At 49.0% G+C, this 17874-nt stretch overlaps 1 protein-coding gene across 1 annotated transcript in view; it reads left to right on the top strand.

Annotated features, from left to right (window-relative positions):
* Positions 1-17874, top strand: part of CREBBP (CREB binding protein) — a 121987-nt gene that overhangs the window by 73326 nt on the left and 30787 nt on the right. The window contains exons 5-14 of the mRNA XM_069570662.1: positions 1196-1309; positions 8878-9120; positions 10257-10359; positions 10633-10779; positions 11597-11714; positions 12233-12404; positions 12686-12730; positions 14802-14926; positions 15512-15700; positions 17144-17560. Coding sequence (XP_069426763.1) covers positions 1196-1309; positions 8878-9120; positions 10257-10359; positions 10633-10779; positions 11597-11714; positions 12233-12404; positions 12686-12730; positions 14802-14926; positions 15512-15700; positions 17144-17560 — 1673 coding nt within the window. The remainder of the gene's footprint in view (positions 1-1195; positions 1310-8877; positions 9121-10256; positions 10360-10632; positions 10780-11596; positions 11715-12232; positions 12405-12685; positions 12731-14801; positions 14927-15511; positions 15701-17143; positions 17561-17874) is intronic.

Below are 17874 nucleotides of genomic sequence, written 5' to 3'. Positions count from 1 at the left end.
CCCACCTTCCATGTCCCCGTGTGCTGACCAGTCAAATGCCTCTAGACACTCACCTGCCCAGGAGAAAGGCGGTGTGGTTCTGCAACGTTCTGTGAACTTTCGCTGGTGGGGCTGTGCCCTGCGTTCGTTCTTTGCTGCATTCCTCTGTCACGGAAGACTGGTGTCCTCTCTTGAGCACTCCTTCGCCACTCATGTCTAGATAAAGCTCTCTTTTTGACAGTGTAGTGCGCACACCTGCCTGTGCCCGCCTTTCCCCAAGCCTAGAGCATCTGTCTTGCAGTAGTTTTATGCACCCAGGCGCCAGGGCCGCTGCTTCGCCCCTCCACCCTTCTGTCTTGGCTCATCGGGCTCCCAGCCCGGTTGTCCTGGGGACCTATGTGTACTGCCCACCCCTGCCACCTTCCTTCCTCTCCAGAGGGGAGAACCATGCACACACGTGTCCCTGCTCTGGTCTTCACACAGACACCCCAGTTCTCCTGAAGAAGCCCCCCTTCACTAACGGTTCTGCTTCCCTTTAATCTTTATCCTCTTTCTGTCTCTTCTCACTTGTGCTCCTAACCTTGGGGAGAGTCTCCCTGATCTCCCTACTTCCCCTTGTGACACTTGTGAGTCCCGGGTGTAACCCTGTCCTGATGGAGAAGCAGAGGAGGGTCGTGCTGGACCTTTAGGAAGAAGTGGAAGCGAAGATAGAGACAGAGGGACTGGCCGCAGCTGCCGTCTCCAGTGCTCTGAGAAGTGCTGGGCCCCCACAGGGTCTCCACAGACCTCTCATTTGCTTCGCTACGTTTCTTCAGCTCTAGTGTTTAGACGGTTTCATCCTTGAGCATTATTAAACATAATGTAAACTCTTTATTGTAAATAGCGACATTACAGAATTATTATTTGTTCTGCCTTTCATTCCACTTGTGTGGTATTTCAGGCCAAGTAGTTTTGTTTTGTTTTTCATTTGTGGGCTGAACCTTTTTCACCATCATTCATAACATTGCTTCTCTGGAAAGTTTTTGTTTGGAATTCTCAGTAGTCGACTTACAAACTACCTGGAAAGCAGCCTGTTTGTAAGTTGAGGACTGCCTGCACCGTGCTGCAGTTACACTTGTGATCATTTTTTATGGAAGCTGGCCTTATAATGTAGGTGTAATTGAAAGCGCGACGATTTGGATAGAAAAATAACATCTCGTTGTTTTTCTGGTCATAGTTGCCCATTGTGCATCTTCACGACAAATCATCTCTCATTGGAAGAACTGCACACGACATGACTGTCCTGTTTGCCTCCCTTTGAAAAATGCCAGTGACAAGCGAAACCAACAAAGTAAGTGAGCACTGGGGGTAGAGAAGCTTGGCGATAAGACACAGAGAACACAGAGGAATAGGCAGGAAGCAGGGCAGAAGCTAGTCGCCACACCACATAGTGGGAGCTGGGGCGCCAGGGCGGAAGCCGAGGGGGAAGCTCAGCGCAGCCAGCACTCGGGCGCCCCACCTGCGCGGGGTGCGGTCACTTTAGAGTCCCCGCCCCGCCCCCCCGGACTCGGCCACAGCAGAGCAGCGAGTGCAGAAGAGGGATGTCACCTGGATCAGAGAGGCGAGAGCTGACGGGATGGCTCTCTGAGCTTCTTGACAGATACTCAGGATTTGTCACTGTAATGACAGTGACTTTGGGGTGAGGGGTGGAATAGACTGGACACTTTCTGAAATCACCCTAAAGTAGTTTTGAGTACCCTTTGTTCTAGAGGAGTCAGTCAGGCTGTGTTGGTGTGAAATTCCACGTGCAGGTGTTGCGGAGGCGATGCGGTTCCCAGACCTAGCTGTGTAACTAACAGTTCATTCAGCACAGATGGAGGGCCTCTGCACCAGGACTACCACACCCTGATTGCTGCCCTCGCTTTGCCATCTTTCCATTGGTCTGTGTGCCCTTAGCGGGTGGTTAGGCAGTGCCTCCATAGGAGGCCTTGTGTGGCTCCCGGGGGTGCCCATGGGCATCGGAGCAGGGAAAGGATGAGCGTCTCTCCCTGATGTTAAGTCCCTTCTGGTCGTTTTCAAGGTCCAGCTGTGCTCTCAGGGTGTGTCTCTTGGTGTGGACAGGTAGGCCGTGCCCTTGGCTCTCGTGTGCTCGTGGGCTGGAGCTGCCCTCGGAACTCCAGCACCGTCTGCGTCTTCGCCGCCGCATCTGGGCCATCTCACCCCACCCGCCCTGCTTGTGGTTACCTGTCCATTGCTCCCGTTCTTCTTGGGCAGACCTGTTGCTGCCTCAGAACACGTGTGCTGCTTTTCTTTCTGCTTGTTTCCAAATGGCACTGGGAAAGGTGCTTGAGCCCGCTAGGCCCCACTCCCTCCCAAGCGCCCCCAGCGCCCCACACACAGAGTTGTCCGTGGCCCAGGAAAGCGGGCCAGGGTCACGGGCGATCCTCCCTCCCTTGCTCCCCAGTGGAAGCAGTCATACTAAGTTTCCTTTAAAAGTCACTTTCCTAAGTCAGTTAAATTATACTTTTATTAAGCAAAAAATGGATTAATACACAATTTTCTAGGACATTTCTTACATAAAGTGAGGATCTAGGAATCTGTGTCTTCTAGAAGCAGATATTTGAGACAGTTGTAGTGGACTACAGTCTGAGTTTCTTCCAAGTTAGTGTAGAATGTTTTATTTTTTACTAGCACCTTGTGATGGTTACAGTTTCCTATGTTTCAGCATGTATCTCAGTTATAGTGCTTTAAGTGTCAAAATGTTTATTGTTGAGTTTGTGGTTGTACAGTATTCATTCCATGAATAATGAATGAGGATAGTGTTCTTAACCTTAAATTTGGGACTGTAATTTTCTGAGATCCTTTGGTTTTTAATATGTATTGCCATGACAGTTGTAAACTTTTGAGATTTCTCTTTTTAAGAAACACTTTGTGTGGTTTTTATTTAAAAAAAAAAAAAGAAATGAGTGTGGGGTTTTTTTCTAGCATCTTTATAACTGCCTGCTTGTTGTAATGATTGATCCAGAGTGAGCCCTCAGAAGTGGTAAACCACAGTGTTTCTCCCAGTCATAACGTAAGGTGTTGTCAGGGTGATTTCACAATATAAAGTCATGGGGCGTGTATAGACGAACTCTGTGCAAGGTTGTAGCAAATTTTCATGAAAGAAATGAACGTGGGGTATTTTAGTGTGTATTTTGTGTGTTTGTATATGTTTTTGTTTCTAATGCTTCTCGAGTTAGGTTTCTGCTCTGAGTGTATTCCTTTGGTTCCAGCACTATGGTTTTGCAAGGACAAGGAGTTTGATAGGATGAGTGAGAAAGTTGCAGCAGTGTCTTCTCTGTAAACATTTGTTGCTGTTCCTCCTCTCTTGAAGCAAACTGTGCCCATCGTGTGTGAAATGGGCTGTAGCAACAGTGGGGAAGCATGGCTCTGCCCCTCCAGCAGCTGATGGACTCTGTCCAGTTGCCCCTTACACAGCTCAGGATGAGGGCTCCAGTCCTTCCGCACAGTCAGAGGGCCACAGCCCTCTGAGCACATTGGCAGCTTGGTTCCTCCACGTCCGCAGCTTCGAGCAATGTGGACAATGTGTGGCTGTTGTATTTACTGTTGGAAAATGTCTGTGTAAGCGGACCCATGCTGTTGAAACCTGTCTTGTTTAAGGGTCAGCTGTACGTTGAAAATGATGACAGTGTCATCAATCTGGGACTTCTTGCTGGTCCAGCGGTGAGGACCCTGCACTTCCACTGTAAGGGGTACAGGTTTGATCCATGGTTCAAAGGGCACATGAGGTTCATGAGGCACGTGGTTCATGAGGGCACAGTAAGATCCCTCATGCTGCGGGGTGCAGCCAGAAATGAAAGATGAAGCGACAGTGGTGTCAGTCAGAGGAGTGAGGTAGAGTCAGTGGTGTCGCCAGTCCTGGGCGGGAGGGTCAGTGTGCGTAGGAGGTGGGGCTGGGCAAAGCCCAGCTTCAGTTAAGTGACAAGGGAAGAACTGTCTAGACAGCAAGGCTGACATGCCTGCAAGGGGACACCTCTGATTGCACTCAGAGATTCCTATGCAAGTGAGGTTTGTAAGTGGGTAGTCAGGACCCCCAGGGATCATCTGAGACCCACCTGTGTCCACCGAGGCTGTGCTGTCCAGGCAGGTTTTCCCACAGATGCTCGCCACGCCTGCTGCACACACCTTGCTTCTCTAACAACTCCCGTTGATGTCTCTACTGAGATAGCCTGCCCAGGCCACCTGTGGAGCCTACCCAGGGGCCACTGAAAGGAAACCCAGACTGCTGTGGCCTGTGTGGAGGAGATTACGTGTAATTTTTCCCACGAGTTATTGTCCAGAGATTCTGCAGTCACTGATCCTGCATTTCCAGCCCTTATAGAGATCGTCAGGTTTTATTGACTAATGAGGAAGTTGCAGGGTGTGTATCTAGCGTCAGTCTTGGCACCTGACTCCCAGACCTGTGCAAGGTGGCTGTGGTGGCACAGACCGGATTCCCTGTCTGAGTTCATGTTGCCTCCTCAGGGGGTTTTGCTGCTCCGCATATGGTCCTCAGCCCAACTGCAGGCGCACCCCCTTGTTGCTTGTTAGAAACGCAGAGACTTGGACCTTCCCCCAGGCTTATTGTGTTATTAGACTGCATCTTAACAAATTCCGCGTGTTTGCCGCTCTGGACGCCTCATAGGGCGGAGCATCAGTCCTGGAGCTCTTGAGATAGTGCGCGCCCTGCTCTGGGCAGCCACAGGTTTCCCAGCTCAAAGCAAAAGGACTGACAGAATGGGTGCTGCAGGATCAGCCCAGGGCCGCCCCAGCCTGCCCCACTGCCTGCGGCTGCCTGGGTCTCCGGGGGTGTCTCAGCCAGCCTCCCCAGACCCCTGGCTTGAATACCTCTGCTGGCTTGCCACTCACTACTTGGCCCTGCTCTGTGATCCAGCTTTGCTGCTGCTGCTGCTAAGTCACTTCAGTCGTGTCCAACTCTGTGCGACCCCATAGACGGCAGCCCACCAGGCTCCCCCATCCCTGGGATTCTCCAGGCAAGAACACTGGAGTGGGCTGCTAGTTGCTTCTCCAATGCATGAAAGTGAAGTCGCTTGGTTGTGTCCGACTCGTAGTGACCCCATGGGCTGCAGCCTACCACTCTCCTCCGTCCCTGAGATTTTCCAGACAGGAGTACTAGAGTGGGTTGCCATTGCCTTCTCCAGTGATCCAGCTTGAGGCCCCTCTGATTGTTTGAGTTGCCTGCCTTCACGGTGTTGAGTCCTGCTTAAAACATGCCCCCCAGATGCCTACTTGATGCTCCACAGGCACTCGCAGGCTAGGCACCTGCTTCACCTCCAGGCTTTCCAGAGACCACCAGTGTCTCTGTGACAGCCCGCAGCGGGGGTGGGGGGTGGGGGTGGTGAGGCCGCCTGTGGCTCAAGTACCAGACAGCCCCTGGTGATAGCCTTCACTGGAGGCGCTTTGTCCTCGCTCTTCCGGGCGGCGCCAGGTTGCCAGTTCTGAGCTGTTTGGCTTCTGAGGACACCTGCTGCAGGGTGCGCGTTCTTGCTTGGTGGTGGCTGTGATGGGGGCCTGGCCCTCGGCTCGGGTGTCCCTCTGCCCTGGTACACGGGCCTGGGACACCCTGTGCTGTGGGAGCAGCTCTGCAGAGACGTCCACAGTCCTGAGCAGACTTGAGCTTGACTCTCTTGGTGGAAGTCCAGGTGATGACCAAGTAGTGGCTGCTTTGCCTGCCTCATGGTGTCCCCTACCAACCTGACAAAGTTTTGGAATTCAGCATGTCCGTTTTTGTTGGCTTTCCAAATTGAGCGCAGTTTTATTGAGACTAGTTGGGGGCTGGAACTTGTGATGAGCCACGTGTTGCACAGCAGCAGTGGCTAGTGTGTGTGGAGCCTGCCCATGGGCCAGTCTCTGTGCCCACGGGGGCATGAGTCCTGGACAGAGACAGCTGTGAAACCCGGCCCTTTTCTGTCCTTAATAGCTGAGGCATAAGGGGAGTGGGAGCACTCTGGAGAGTGCTGACTGATGCTCAGGGAGAGGGGCCACGCTGTACTGAGATGGAGTAAGACACTGTGGCGGGATATTATGAGGATTGATTGTGTGTGAAACGTAGCCTTAAGCTCTAAGAAAGGAAACAAGGTGTAAAAATGGTAAAAAGAACAAGAAGTGTTGGTATCTAGAGGTAAATATTGGGAGTTCCCTGCGATCCAGTGCTTAGGACTTGGCACTTTCACTGCAAGGGCCTGGGACTAAGATCCCTTAAGCCACGCAGCACGGCCAAAATAAACAAAGAGGTAAGTATCAATAATGTGTAAAATTGATTCATGCAGCAGGCTGTGTTCTCAATGACACCAGATACGTGGAGCGTTGCTGTCTTAGCATTCCTCACCTTTTTGCTCAGTGCTGCGGTGCTGGGAGGGCGCCTGCTCCGTGACTGCAGCTTGAGGCGAGCGCCCTGGTGGGAGGAGAGTTCTGTGAGGCACACGCAGGTCCCGCTGCAGGGAACGTGCAGGGAAGAGGAGATGGTCTTGATCAGAGACCGCTGTCTCTGATATAGGACCCAGGGCTGCAGCCTTTCATTATTGGATAGGGATGTTGCTCTCCCAGCAGACCCTGAGCTCCATGAGCGCAGACTGCTCGCTTCTGTCCTGTTGTCTGTCTGTCGTGGAGTCTGTGCTTGGAAGTGAGGGAGGGAGCAGGTGCAGGAGTCGCAGGTGTCCAGAGAGGAGCAGAGGCCCGGAGGCCACGGGGCGAGCTTGGGGGTTCAGGGAAGGCCAGCTGCTGCCCGGACGCCTGCAGGGTGTTTATGGAAAGCAGAAGCATCTTGAGCTTGTAGGACTTAGAGTTTGTGGTGGCTTTCACCAGGTAACTCCCCTTCCAGCCATCTGCCCCGTAGGAAATGCCTGCGTTCCTTGTCCCTGAAGCATAGATGTTATCTCATAGCTGCATTTGGACTCAGATTGGGCCATGTCTGTTTGTCAGAGACCTTTTTATTTGTTTGTATTTTGTTTTCCTTGTCTCTAAATTAGTTAAAAATGTCAAGTACCAAATGCTTGTCTTCAGATAGATATGTTTTCTTTTAAAGTAAAAAAAAAACCACAGTAATGTGTACTTTAAGACATAAATGCTTTTAACACACACAAAAATTACATTGACCAAGTCAGCAGCTTCCATGAGAGGAGGAAGTCCGTAAGTAGTCCATAAGTGGCCTTGAGCTTGGGAGTGGCCCTCCTCCTAGGATGGGGAATTTGGGGTAAAAGGATGGCATTTGGGGAAGTGTGGACATGAGTGGATTTTAGTAGAAAGAAATCATTGTTGAGGCACTGCTATTGCATCTTCACCCAAAACCCAAAGCCTTGTACACCTTGTTTCTTTAAATTCCTCTCTCTCCGCAGTTGATCAGTATGCAAGTCAATATAGGCCTAGGTCTGTTCCTCCTTACCCCGCAGAGTAATAGAAAAACAAGTCATCTTAGCACTGTCACTTGCCTTTCTCCACTGCACTTCCTTTAGATGAGTCAGCATGTCAGTTTCAGTAGTACAATGGCATGTGTTTAAAGTTTCGTGGAGTATTAACTATTAGAAAAAATACCTTTAAAAGTATTATACATGACTTATTTAAGAGCTACATACTTATCATAAAATGTACCTTGGAAATTGCTTTTCATTTATAATAATGAGGTGCTTGGTGTATATAATTGTGTCTAATGAGCATTAATGAGTTTGAGATCTGAATATTCTTCTTAGAAAAGTTAAATAGTATGGAATATGTAATTATCAAGGGCTTTTTTTTTTAAACACATTTTGGTTTTGTTAAGTTACTCGGATAAGTGTTTGAGTTGTTTATATTATAATTGTGCTGATGGTGATGTGAGGATATTATTATTACAGTAATGGTCTGAATTTTAAAGAAAAATTTTGTGATAGTGTTTTATGTCTCAAAGATCTTATGTTATAGTATCAGTTTTATAACCTGCTGTTTATGACATGGCTCTGAAGTTTGGGGAAGTTGGAAAGAAAGGAACTGTTAAAAATAAGAATCAGTGGTATGATGCAGAACTTCTGCCATATGTTGAATCGATTAGGACATTTGGACGATGGACAGACAGACGGACAGATGGGTATTTGGGTCTTCTCTGTTAACTTTGAAGCCCTTGGGAATGGAGCTCTTTATGTTGCTACAGATTTTCCTCAGTCAGGCACGGTATTTCTTGAACAGCTTCACATAGCAGAGAGCTTAGCATCGTGCCCTCCCACGTAGGAAACTCGGAGCAGAGAAAGGCGTGGTGTTGCCTGGTCACTGTACACCATGGGTTCAAGGAAATGCAGTTTTGTTTTTTGGAAGATTGTGTCAGAGATCGTAATTAAGTTACTGTTACTTGATACCTTTAGTAATTAAGATATTAATTAGGTTAATAAGTAACAGAACTGACCAACTAGGCGTCTCCTCCGCTCCTCCTCCTCTTCCTCCTCTGTGCCTGTGCACTGAGCAGTGAGGGACCCCGAGGAGCAGCAGCAGGAGGGGCTTCTTAGCTCGCCTCAGTGGAGGCTGATGACCCCCAAAGAATGTATGTTTTCCCATGTTTGCTGTTTCCCCAGAACAGACTTCTTATGAGCCTCTACATTTAATACACGCTGACCTTGATTGTGTGATCGCTGATTTTCTGGTCCGTTGTTTTCTAACATAGAAGCTTGAATTCTCTTCAGATTTTTGTTCTTCGGGTGCCGCTGTGCAGATGAAATTAATAGAATGGGCTCCTTCTGTCTGCACAGTTCCTTTCTTGGTAGCGGGGTTCCAGTGCTTCATGATATACATAGGTGGTCTTCTGATAAAATTTTACTTGTTTTTCAGTCGTTTTTAACTCACTTGTAGACTTTTCCCTTTTACTTATCTCTTGTGTTTGTCTGTTTGTTCTTATAGCCATCCTGGGGTCTCCAGCTAGTGGAATTCAAAACACCATTGGTTCTGTTGGCACCGGCCAACAGAATGCCACTTCTTTAAGTAACCCAAATCCGATAGACCCCAGCTCCATGCAACGAGCGTATGCTGCTCTTGGACTCCCCTACCTGAACCAGCCCCAGACGCAGCTGCAGCCTCAGGTTCCTGGCCAGCAACCAGCACAGCCTCAAACTCACCAGCAGATGAGGAGTCTCAACCCCCTGGGTAGGTGAAAGGACTCTCGAGAACTTCCTTGTGCAAATGCAGTGTCGGGAATGACGAGCCTTCTGGAGCCCAGGGCTGTTTTCAGCTACTGTTTTTACTTTAAATTCAAATTTTAAATTTAAATATATATATATGTAATAAAATTCAAATATATATATTATGGTGAATGGTGTCTTTTAAATGATTAAAATAAAAAAATTCCAGGAAAAGGCTAAAGAGTCAGGTACACTGAAGATGTTACAGGCTTGTAAGATGAATCACATTTGCAAATGAACCAACATTTTTGTCACTTGTGTCTGGATAGTTTTCATAAAGGGCATTTCACATGGCTCAGAATGCAAAATCTCACAGGTTGGAATTAGGGCAGTACCACTTGCCTTGACTCTGCAGCTCCTAGCATTTCTTGGTTGTGGACTACGTGTGACTAGAGCCGACCAGTCTGAATCCGGCCAAGCTAACAGGGATCTCAGAACAGGGTTGTTGTGGTGGTTTGGTTCTTTTCCTAATAAAGTATTTTCACTTTAAAGATACTTCATCTGTTGCGTGTTGGGAAATAGTTGCCCTAATGCATCTCTGACTCCTGCTGGCTAGAAGACTGGGTTGGAGTCTTGAAATGTCCCTTCCAGTCTGACACCACTTCTGTTGGTGGTATAATCTGGGACAAGACTATTAACCTGCATCCCACCTTTCTCTTACTTTAGAACGAATACTGTAGACAAATTGACCTTTTGTCTTCTTCACGTGAAGTTAATTTCTATGATTTTTATCTTCTGATATGCAAAACAAAAAGATGAAGAAGTGTATGTGATGGGAATGAAGACAGAATCAAAACCGAAGCTGCAGATGGATCATTTCTGATTTTTTTCCATAGCCGCCAAGCATTCATGCTGCCAGCCAGCCTCCGTAGAAATGCTCTTCTTTGGTTTTCAAGTGCGATGGGAAGCAATTGAATTTATACAATTTGACCACCATTATTGAAAATATAACTCCCAGAGTTCCTGCCATAGCATTTATTATTATGAGTCATAAGAATAATTTTCATAAGAATCATTTCTTTATATGTGACTTATCTGTTATTAGGACTTTGAGGTGTATAATTTAGGAGCTCGTTGATTCCTTTTCTTTTTGTCTTTCAGGAAATAACCCAATGAACATTCCAGCAGGAGGAATAACAACAGATCAGCAGCCACCAAACTTGATTTCAGAATCAGCTCTTCCAACTTCCCTTGGGGCTACAAAGTAAGACCCTTGTTTCATTTGGCTCCTGTCTGAGTGACAGTCACATGTTAAAGTGGGCTGGGAACCACATAGAACTCTTGGTTCTTTCTAAAGTGTAGGGCTGTTTCCCTCCCTCCCTTCTCTCTCCCTCTCCCCTCCCTCCCTCCCTCCCTCTTTCTTTCTTTCTAACAGATAACAGAGTTTAAAGTCACATATGGTTGAAGACCCTTAGTTGGATGAATGTCATGTGAGTCACTTTTCCAGTTGGATGACCTGTTCTTCCTCTCCCCTCAGCCCCCTGATGAATGATGGCTCAAACTCTGGGAACATTGGCACCCTTAGCACTATACCTGCAGCAGCACCTCCTTCCAGCACTGGCGTTCGGAAAAGCTGGCATGAACACGTCACTCAGGACCTGCGGAGCCATCTAGTGCATAAACTGTACGTGGCCCTCTCGCCTGTTACTCACATGTGATGGAAGCACTTTGTGACTGATGGCAGTGTGATAGTTTTGCAGTTTCCTGGGTATCTGATTTAACTCCCAGGTGTTCTTTTGTGTCCCAGGTGATCATACCCTTGCAACTGAAGGGGGTCACGTGCTTGTTTAGGGAGGCTGGAGGATCCCAGATTCTGAGTGCCCAGTGGATCCTGGAAAGGAATATGAACTTTGACCCATGTCACAGGGGCAGGCCTGTTTTCTAAACTCTCAGTGCATGGGGAGCTGGAACTCACTCAGAAGCTTGTCTTATTTTATGGCTCAAGGCTATAGTTGTGGGGAGCCCTGAGAATTGCAGGAATTTGGGCCTAGTAAATACGGATGGCTTCACAATACCATCATACAATTAACATGGGAAATTAATAGTTGATTTCTCCAGCAATTTAAGTTAAATGAAGGGTGACATTAATCAACTCGATTCCGATGGAGTTTTCTTTTTTTTCTCCTTCATTATTTTAATCAAAATTTTTTGTACTTAGTAGTTTAAAGATTAGGAATTCAAAATCATATTATTCTTGAGTTGGTCAAGCACTTATTGTTAATAGCAAAATATTGTTGTGTTTGATTTGTGGATAAATTGGCAGATCAGCATTGTCTCCAGAGAGTGACTGCGCATGAACTAGGCAAGAGATTGGGGGTCTCTCAGCAATGTACTGTGCCCAGAGGTAGACCGCGGTTTCTTCTCTTCCCGGGTCACGTCTGAAATGGCAGGATGTTGACATTGTACTAAAAGTAGGTTGAGAGTACGCGCTGTCCTTTCAGTGTCCAAGCCATCTTCCCGACACCTGACCCTGCAGCCCTGAAGGATCGCCGCATGGAGAACCTGGTGGCCTACGCTAAGAAAGTAGAAGGGGACATGTACGAGTCTGCCAACAGCAGGGTGGGTCAGCGTTCGCGTTCCAGCCGCATGGCCCCCGCGTGACCTGTGACTGCAGGTCTGGACGTGGGGAGGAGGGGGGCTTCCATCAGCCTGCTGGTCTCCTCGCCTGAGGACACTGACCAGGGAGATGTCCCAGCTAAGACTTGAGGTCCTCCCTGCATACCTCTCTTGGTTTGTAACTGCAAAATCTTAAAGTGTTCCCACTACAGGGGTAAATGAAGTTTTTCTAATTTGTGGGTATACTTTATAGTGGAGTGTTGTTATACTATGTTGTCACCTGTGTCAGTGAGTATGCAAGAAGAGGTTCAGCTGTGGAATGAACTGTCATGAGGACTTAGTACCCCCTGACTGTTAAGTCACATAGCATCCCTGGGCTTTGGTTTATGAGTTAGAAGTGCTGAATACTTTACCCAGTGTAAATAATTTTAATTTAAAAGTTCATTAGTTTGTTAGACCCTACAAAACCAGATCAATTGTTTGTTTGCAAATAACTAGTATTGAATGTTGCTGCTTTTTAGGATGAATACTATCACTTACTAGCAGAGAAAATCTACAAGATTCAAAAAGAGCTAGAAGAAAAGCGGAGATCACGTTTACACAAACAAGGCATCTTGGGTAACCAGCCAGCCTTACCAGCCCCCGGGACACAGCCGCCTGGAATACCCCAGGCGCAGCCTGTGAGACCTCCAAGTAAGACTGCATGTCCCGCCCCGGTCTGTCCCCTCTGTGTCTTTCTGCATTTGGTGTGCGTTTCTCAGCACACAGAGTTACATTCCCAGGAAACCTGTTGCTTTGAAAGCATGTGGTAGTGGCTGTGTGCTGTGGTGGCCTATGTTTAGACGTTGAGTCTCACAGAAAGGCCCTTTAAAGGGTGTGCTGGCATCAGAGTGCACAGCACTTTTGGATCTGCTCTTCTCTTTAAATCTAAAGGATTATTTTAAGTAACCTCCTTTTTTTTTCTGCCGTTGTAGATGGGCCCATGCCTCTTCCAGTGAATCGTATGCAGGTTTCTCAAGGTATTTAACTGTTGTTGTAAATCATATTTTAGCTTAACATTCTGCCACACAAAGTTTATTGGTTTGTCCTCTTCCCTGTGTATTTCTTTCTCTCCATTTTTCCTTCAGTTTTTCTTTTCTAATTGCTTCCCCCACCCCCCTACCCCAGTGATGAGCATGGTGCATGTCCACAGGTAGTATGAACATCTGTTGCATTTGGAAGTTTGGAAATCACAGCAAAGCTCTCCAAGGAGATCAGAAGTAGGCGTTCACTTTTTTTTTTTTTTTTTTGATGGACAAGAGGAAACATTTCTCTTGGAAGAGTCTCAAAAAAAAAAAAAGCATTGTAGGAGGGGGGAAAGAAGCATTTCTGAGCATTTGTAAGTAGGGTGTCAGGCCTATCCTAAAGCCCGAGCACCCTGATTAGGGGGGTGGGAGGGACGGGTGAGGCTGCTCTGGGCTACTGAGCACAGGCGCCATGCCTACCAGGCTCGCCGAGGAGGGCCTGTGCTCCTGGCAACTAGTCTGAGCAGCTTCCAGAGGTTCTTTCTCAAGTTGAGAGTCTTTGGTCGTGGTTGAAGCAGTCATTTGAGTTTGGGGGTGAGGGTCATTTCAGAGTTTTTACAGCTCTTGGCAGGTTGAGACCTGAACAGTAGGATGTTTCTGCTGATTGTGAAATGAGATGGTGACATTATCCAGCAGATTCCAAAGCAGGGCCTTGCTGCTGTGTGTGGAGTAGTTCAGGGAGAGAGTGGTCATTCTAACAGCTGTGGTGATCGTCCTTCACACCACACCAGACCTGGTGGAGCTGCTGATGATACTGCGAAGGAAAGTTTTCAGGGACTTGTTCAGATGAACCAGATGTGAAGAGTGAAAGAAATCAAGAAGGCAGAGAAATTGAGCCTTCGGAGGGGCAGGGTGCTGTATCAGGGACAGGGTGGACGAGTCTGCTGCTTCGGGGTCTGAGAAGGGGGCTGTTGAGCAGAGTGTGGACGGAGGAGCCTTTGAAGGAAGCGCTTGCATGCCCCTGTCAGCGGCACGTCCAGGTCTGTGGAGAGGAACTTGTTACGGTGCCGCTTCTTCATGCATCTTTTTCGCTTGCTCAGTAAAATCTCCTCTTGTCAATAAAACCCTCCAGAAGAGCAGGGCCCTTTGTTCTGTGGGCTTCCTGGAAAGTCCTAGTTACTCAGGGGGACATTTCTCACTGGTGCTGAGGGGACCGGTGCTCTGTGATGCCCTCTCCTGCTCCACAGTTAAGGCAGTGCCTCAGGATTCTGTTCACGGCCACAGGACTGGGCTAAGTCCTGAGACTTACTGAAGCAGCATTTACATTGAGCTCAGAGTTCACAGAGGATTGTGGGAAATTACAGGCAGAGAGGCTCCGTGGCCCAGAGTCGGGTAGCGGCTGGGGAGGGTTGCAGTTCACGGTGTGGCACCCCTGGGAAGGTCGAGGCAGCCATGAAAGTGAGACCTTTCCAGTCGGCAGAGAGGAGGCTGAAGCTGAGAACCGCCAGCCCTTGGGCACTTTCTAAATGCTTAATGTCCTTGCAAAATTAAAGCCAAGTTTTGAGTCTTATCCCAGATTCTAACAATAAATGTAAGCCCAGCCAAAGAGCTGGAGGGCCTGGGGTGATGGGAGCGGGCTTCCTGCCGGGGGTCAGGTGGTCCAGAAGGCTCTGAGGGGTTGGCTCAGAGGGTGCCCTGGCCTCAGCAGGCCTCCTCCATGCGTGGTAGGTGCTCCTTCCCACCGCCCCACCCACCCATCTGCCCCGTCACTCGGACCCTGGGATGCTCTGGCGCCGAGTGCTGCCTTGGCTTCAGCTGCTCGCAGCTTCCCTGACGCGCCACCTTCCTCTCCTCACGCTGCCCTGCCTGCTCCCCACCCACCGCCTCCCCACCCCATGGTGGTGCCGTTGTTCCTGGATCTGAGCAGTCTGTTGCTCAGCCATCTTTTCTGATTGACTGGTCTCCTTTCAGTTGTGTATGTAGTGTGTGTGTTCCATCTTATTTGGCTTCAAGTTTCTCTAGCAAATCGTCATTCTGTTTTCCTGTGGGTGCTTTTCCTAATGAACTGTTGTGGGTACGTTTACAGGGATGAATTCATTTAACCCAATATCCTTGGGGAACGTACAGTTGCCACAAGCGCCCATGGGACCGCGTGCGGCATCCCCCATGAACCACTCTGTCCCGATGAACAGCATGGGCTCTGTTCCAGGGGTAAGTGCTTGTCCTCCGCTCAGCTGTGCTGAGACGGGCTTGCTGCAACAGGACAGTTCTCCCGCGGGAGCTTGGAGGTTGGGAATCCTGTGGCGCTTGTTCCTTTGGATAGTGTTGTGCTTTGGCAACTCCATCTCGCCCTCTGGTCCTTATTACTACAAGCATTATTTGACCGTCACTTATTTTTACTGAAATGAGAGATTCCTTGGCACCTGTGACTTTGTGAGAAGATGGGAGTTCTGGGGATGTGTGACAGAATGAGAGGAAAGGTGTCAGCATCCGCTGGCTCTCAGAGCGTCCTCTCCTGAGGCTGCTTTCTAAACTAGTCCGAGAACTCCTAAAAGGCGTATGTGAACTTTATACTATGGCATGCTGTTGATTTCTGTTCAGAGGACTGTGTGGAGCTGGCTCATTAGAGACCTGCGTGGAAAAGTGTGCAGAATGCCTGGGAGCAGGGAGGTCTTAGTGCATGGGGGGGGTCCCCTCCTGTGACGGGGGGAGTTGCGGATTTCCCTCTCTTTCGATTCACCCTGGAGACACGGGCCCTGCAGCCCTCTAAACGCAGTGGCTCACGCTGTCTTGTAGATGGCCATTTCTCCGTCCCGAATGCCTCAGCCTCCGAACATGATGGGCGCGCACGCCAACAGCATGATGGCCCAGGCGCCTGCGCAGAGCCAGTTCCTCCCGCAGAGCCAGTTCCCGTCGTCCAGCGGGGCGCTGAGTGTGAGCAGCGTGGGCATGGGGCAGCCAGCGGCGCAGGCTGGTGTTCCACAGGTACTGTCCATCGTTGTAGTTGTCATTTTCTTAATTTTTGTTTGTATGTTTTAAATTCTAAGCTTCACATGTGATCCTGAGAGACGCTGGTTTTTGAAGAGGGAGGGAGGAAAAATCCCTTGAGTTCACGCTTAATGGTTCAGCACCTGTTGGTCTAAACTGCCCAGGCGAAGTCCAGCTAACTGGGCCATTTGAGTAGTTCCCTTCTTATTGAGTGTGTTTTCACTCATTCAGTATAACGCTGGCGGGGACTGTTTTCCACTCACCTTACTGCCTTTCCCCGACTTCTATTAACTGGTAGAGTGCATCAGATTGCTGCTGTGTACAAATGTACACATATTTAAAACAGACCAACTGTTCTCCTGAGAGGTCAGATTCATTATTTAACTTAACATGAATAACATTGAATAAGAGGCAGTGACTACACTAGATTCACTAAATAAATACTTATTAGTTAATTGTTTTTTAAAATTTTATTTGTTATTATTTATGTTTGGCTTGCTGAGTCTTCCTTGCTGCGTGTGGGCTTTCTCTAGTTGCAGTGAGCGGAAGTTACTGTTGGCGCAGTGCCCAGGCTTCTCACCGGGGCAGCTTCTCTTGTGGAGCCTGGCCTCTAGGCTTGAGGGTTTCAGTAGTTGTGGCGCGCAGGCCTAGTTGCCCCACGACATGTGGAATCTTCCCCGACCAGGGATAGAACCTGTGCCCTCTGCACTGGCAGTTGGATTCTTAACCACTGGGCCACCAGGGAAGCCTGATGCCTATTAATTAATTCTTAATCTGCATAAATTTTATTTCTCTAGCAAAGAGGTCGACAGGTTCGTCCTGTAGATATTTTCAGCTTGGTGGGCCGTGGGGGAACTGCTCTGCTCCACTGTTGTGACACAGGCAGTCATAGACATGTGCATTCACATGTGAGTGAATGGACAGGCTGCTGGCCAATAAAGCTTTATTGACAGAGACCAGCAGCTAGCTGGGTTTGGCCCTGGGCCCTGTGTGGTTGGCAGATCCCTGCTCTAGATTCAGAGTAGCTTTTTAGTTGGCCCACAGGTAATTCTGAAGCATGTCCCTAGTTGAGAACTACCATATTTAAACATTTCAGTGTTTGAGTAACTCATTTTTTTTATAAAAGACAAATACCTTTTCCAGTGGTCTTAGCTGTTGGTGGATATTATGGAACATGAGCTAGTAACTGGAGTGTATGTGTGTTTGTTTAAGCCAGAGATTTCTACACTTACGTAAATCAAAGTCTGATTACTACAAAAGCAGGTTACTATAAGTGTGCAGGTCAATGACATGTTACAAGCGGAACGTTCCCATGTAGTCAGCAGACCTCATCCGGAAACCGTGTCAGGTTCTCATATATTTAATTCTTTATGTCTGCTGCCACATTGTCAGACGGAGGGGAGAACAGTTTTAACTCTCTCTTTTCCTTCTGCCTGTCAGGGGCAGGTGCCGGGGGCTGCTCTTCCCAACCCCCTGAACATGCTTGGGCCCCAGGCCAGCCAGCTTCCTTGCCCACCAGTGACACAGCCGCCACTGCATCAGACCCCGCCTCCCGCCTCCACGGCCGCTGGCATGCCGTCTTTGCAGCACCCAGCAGCTCCCGGGGTGACACCCCCCCAGCCAGCAGCGCCTACCCAGCCATCAACTCCCGCGTCGTCTTCCGGGCAGACTCCCACCCCGACTCCCGGCTCCGTGCCCAGCGCCAGCCAGACGCAGAGTACTCCTACGGTCCAGGCAGCTGCCCAGGCCCAGGTGACCCCACAGCCTCAGACCCCAGTGCAGCCTCCGTCGGTGGCCACCCCGCAGTCATCGCAGCAGCAGCCGACACCCGTGCACACGCAGCCCCCTGGCACCCCGGTGAGCCCCTCGGCCTGCGGCCGTCTGCCCACAGAGTTGCAGATGAGAACTTGCCCCTGAACAATTGGTCGTGAAGCACCACAGGTCTTGGTGCAGCTGCACAGCGTGTGTGTCTGCAACCTGATGGAGCTGTAACAGGCTGTATGTTCATTCCAGAATGGGCTCTGGAGGCCAAGTTTGGCAGGACATGACTTGTGATTATCTTCCCAGTTAAACCAGCTTATAGAAATCAGCAACTGAAAGAGCTCGTACATGGGTCCTCTGTAGAATATTTGAACTATCCACAGCAACATCACCTGTCACAGGTGGTGATC

Source organism: Ovis canadensis, chromosome 24 (genome assembly GCF_042477335.2).
Source record: "Ovis canadensis isolate MfBH-ARS-UI-01 breed Bighorn chromosome 24, ARS-UI_OviCan_v2, whole genome shotgun sequence".
In the NCBI taxonomy this organism is placed as follows: Eukaryota; Metazoa; Chordata; class Mammalia; order Artiodactyla; family Bovidae; genus Ovis; species Ovis canadensis.
This window is presented reverse-complemented; position numbering and strand designations above follow the sequence as displayed.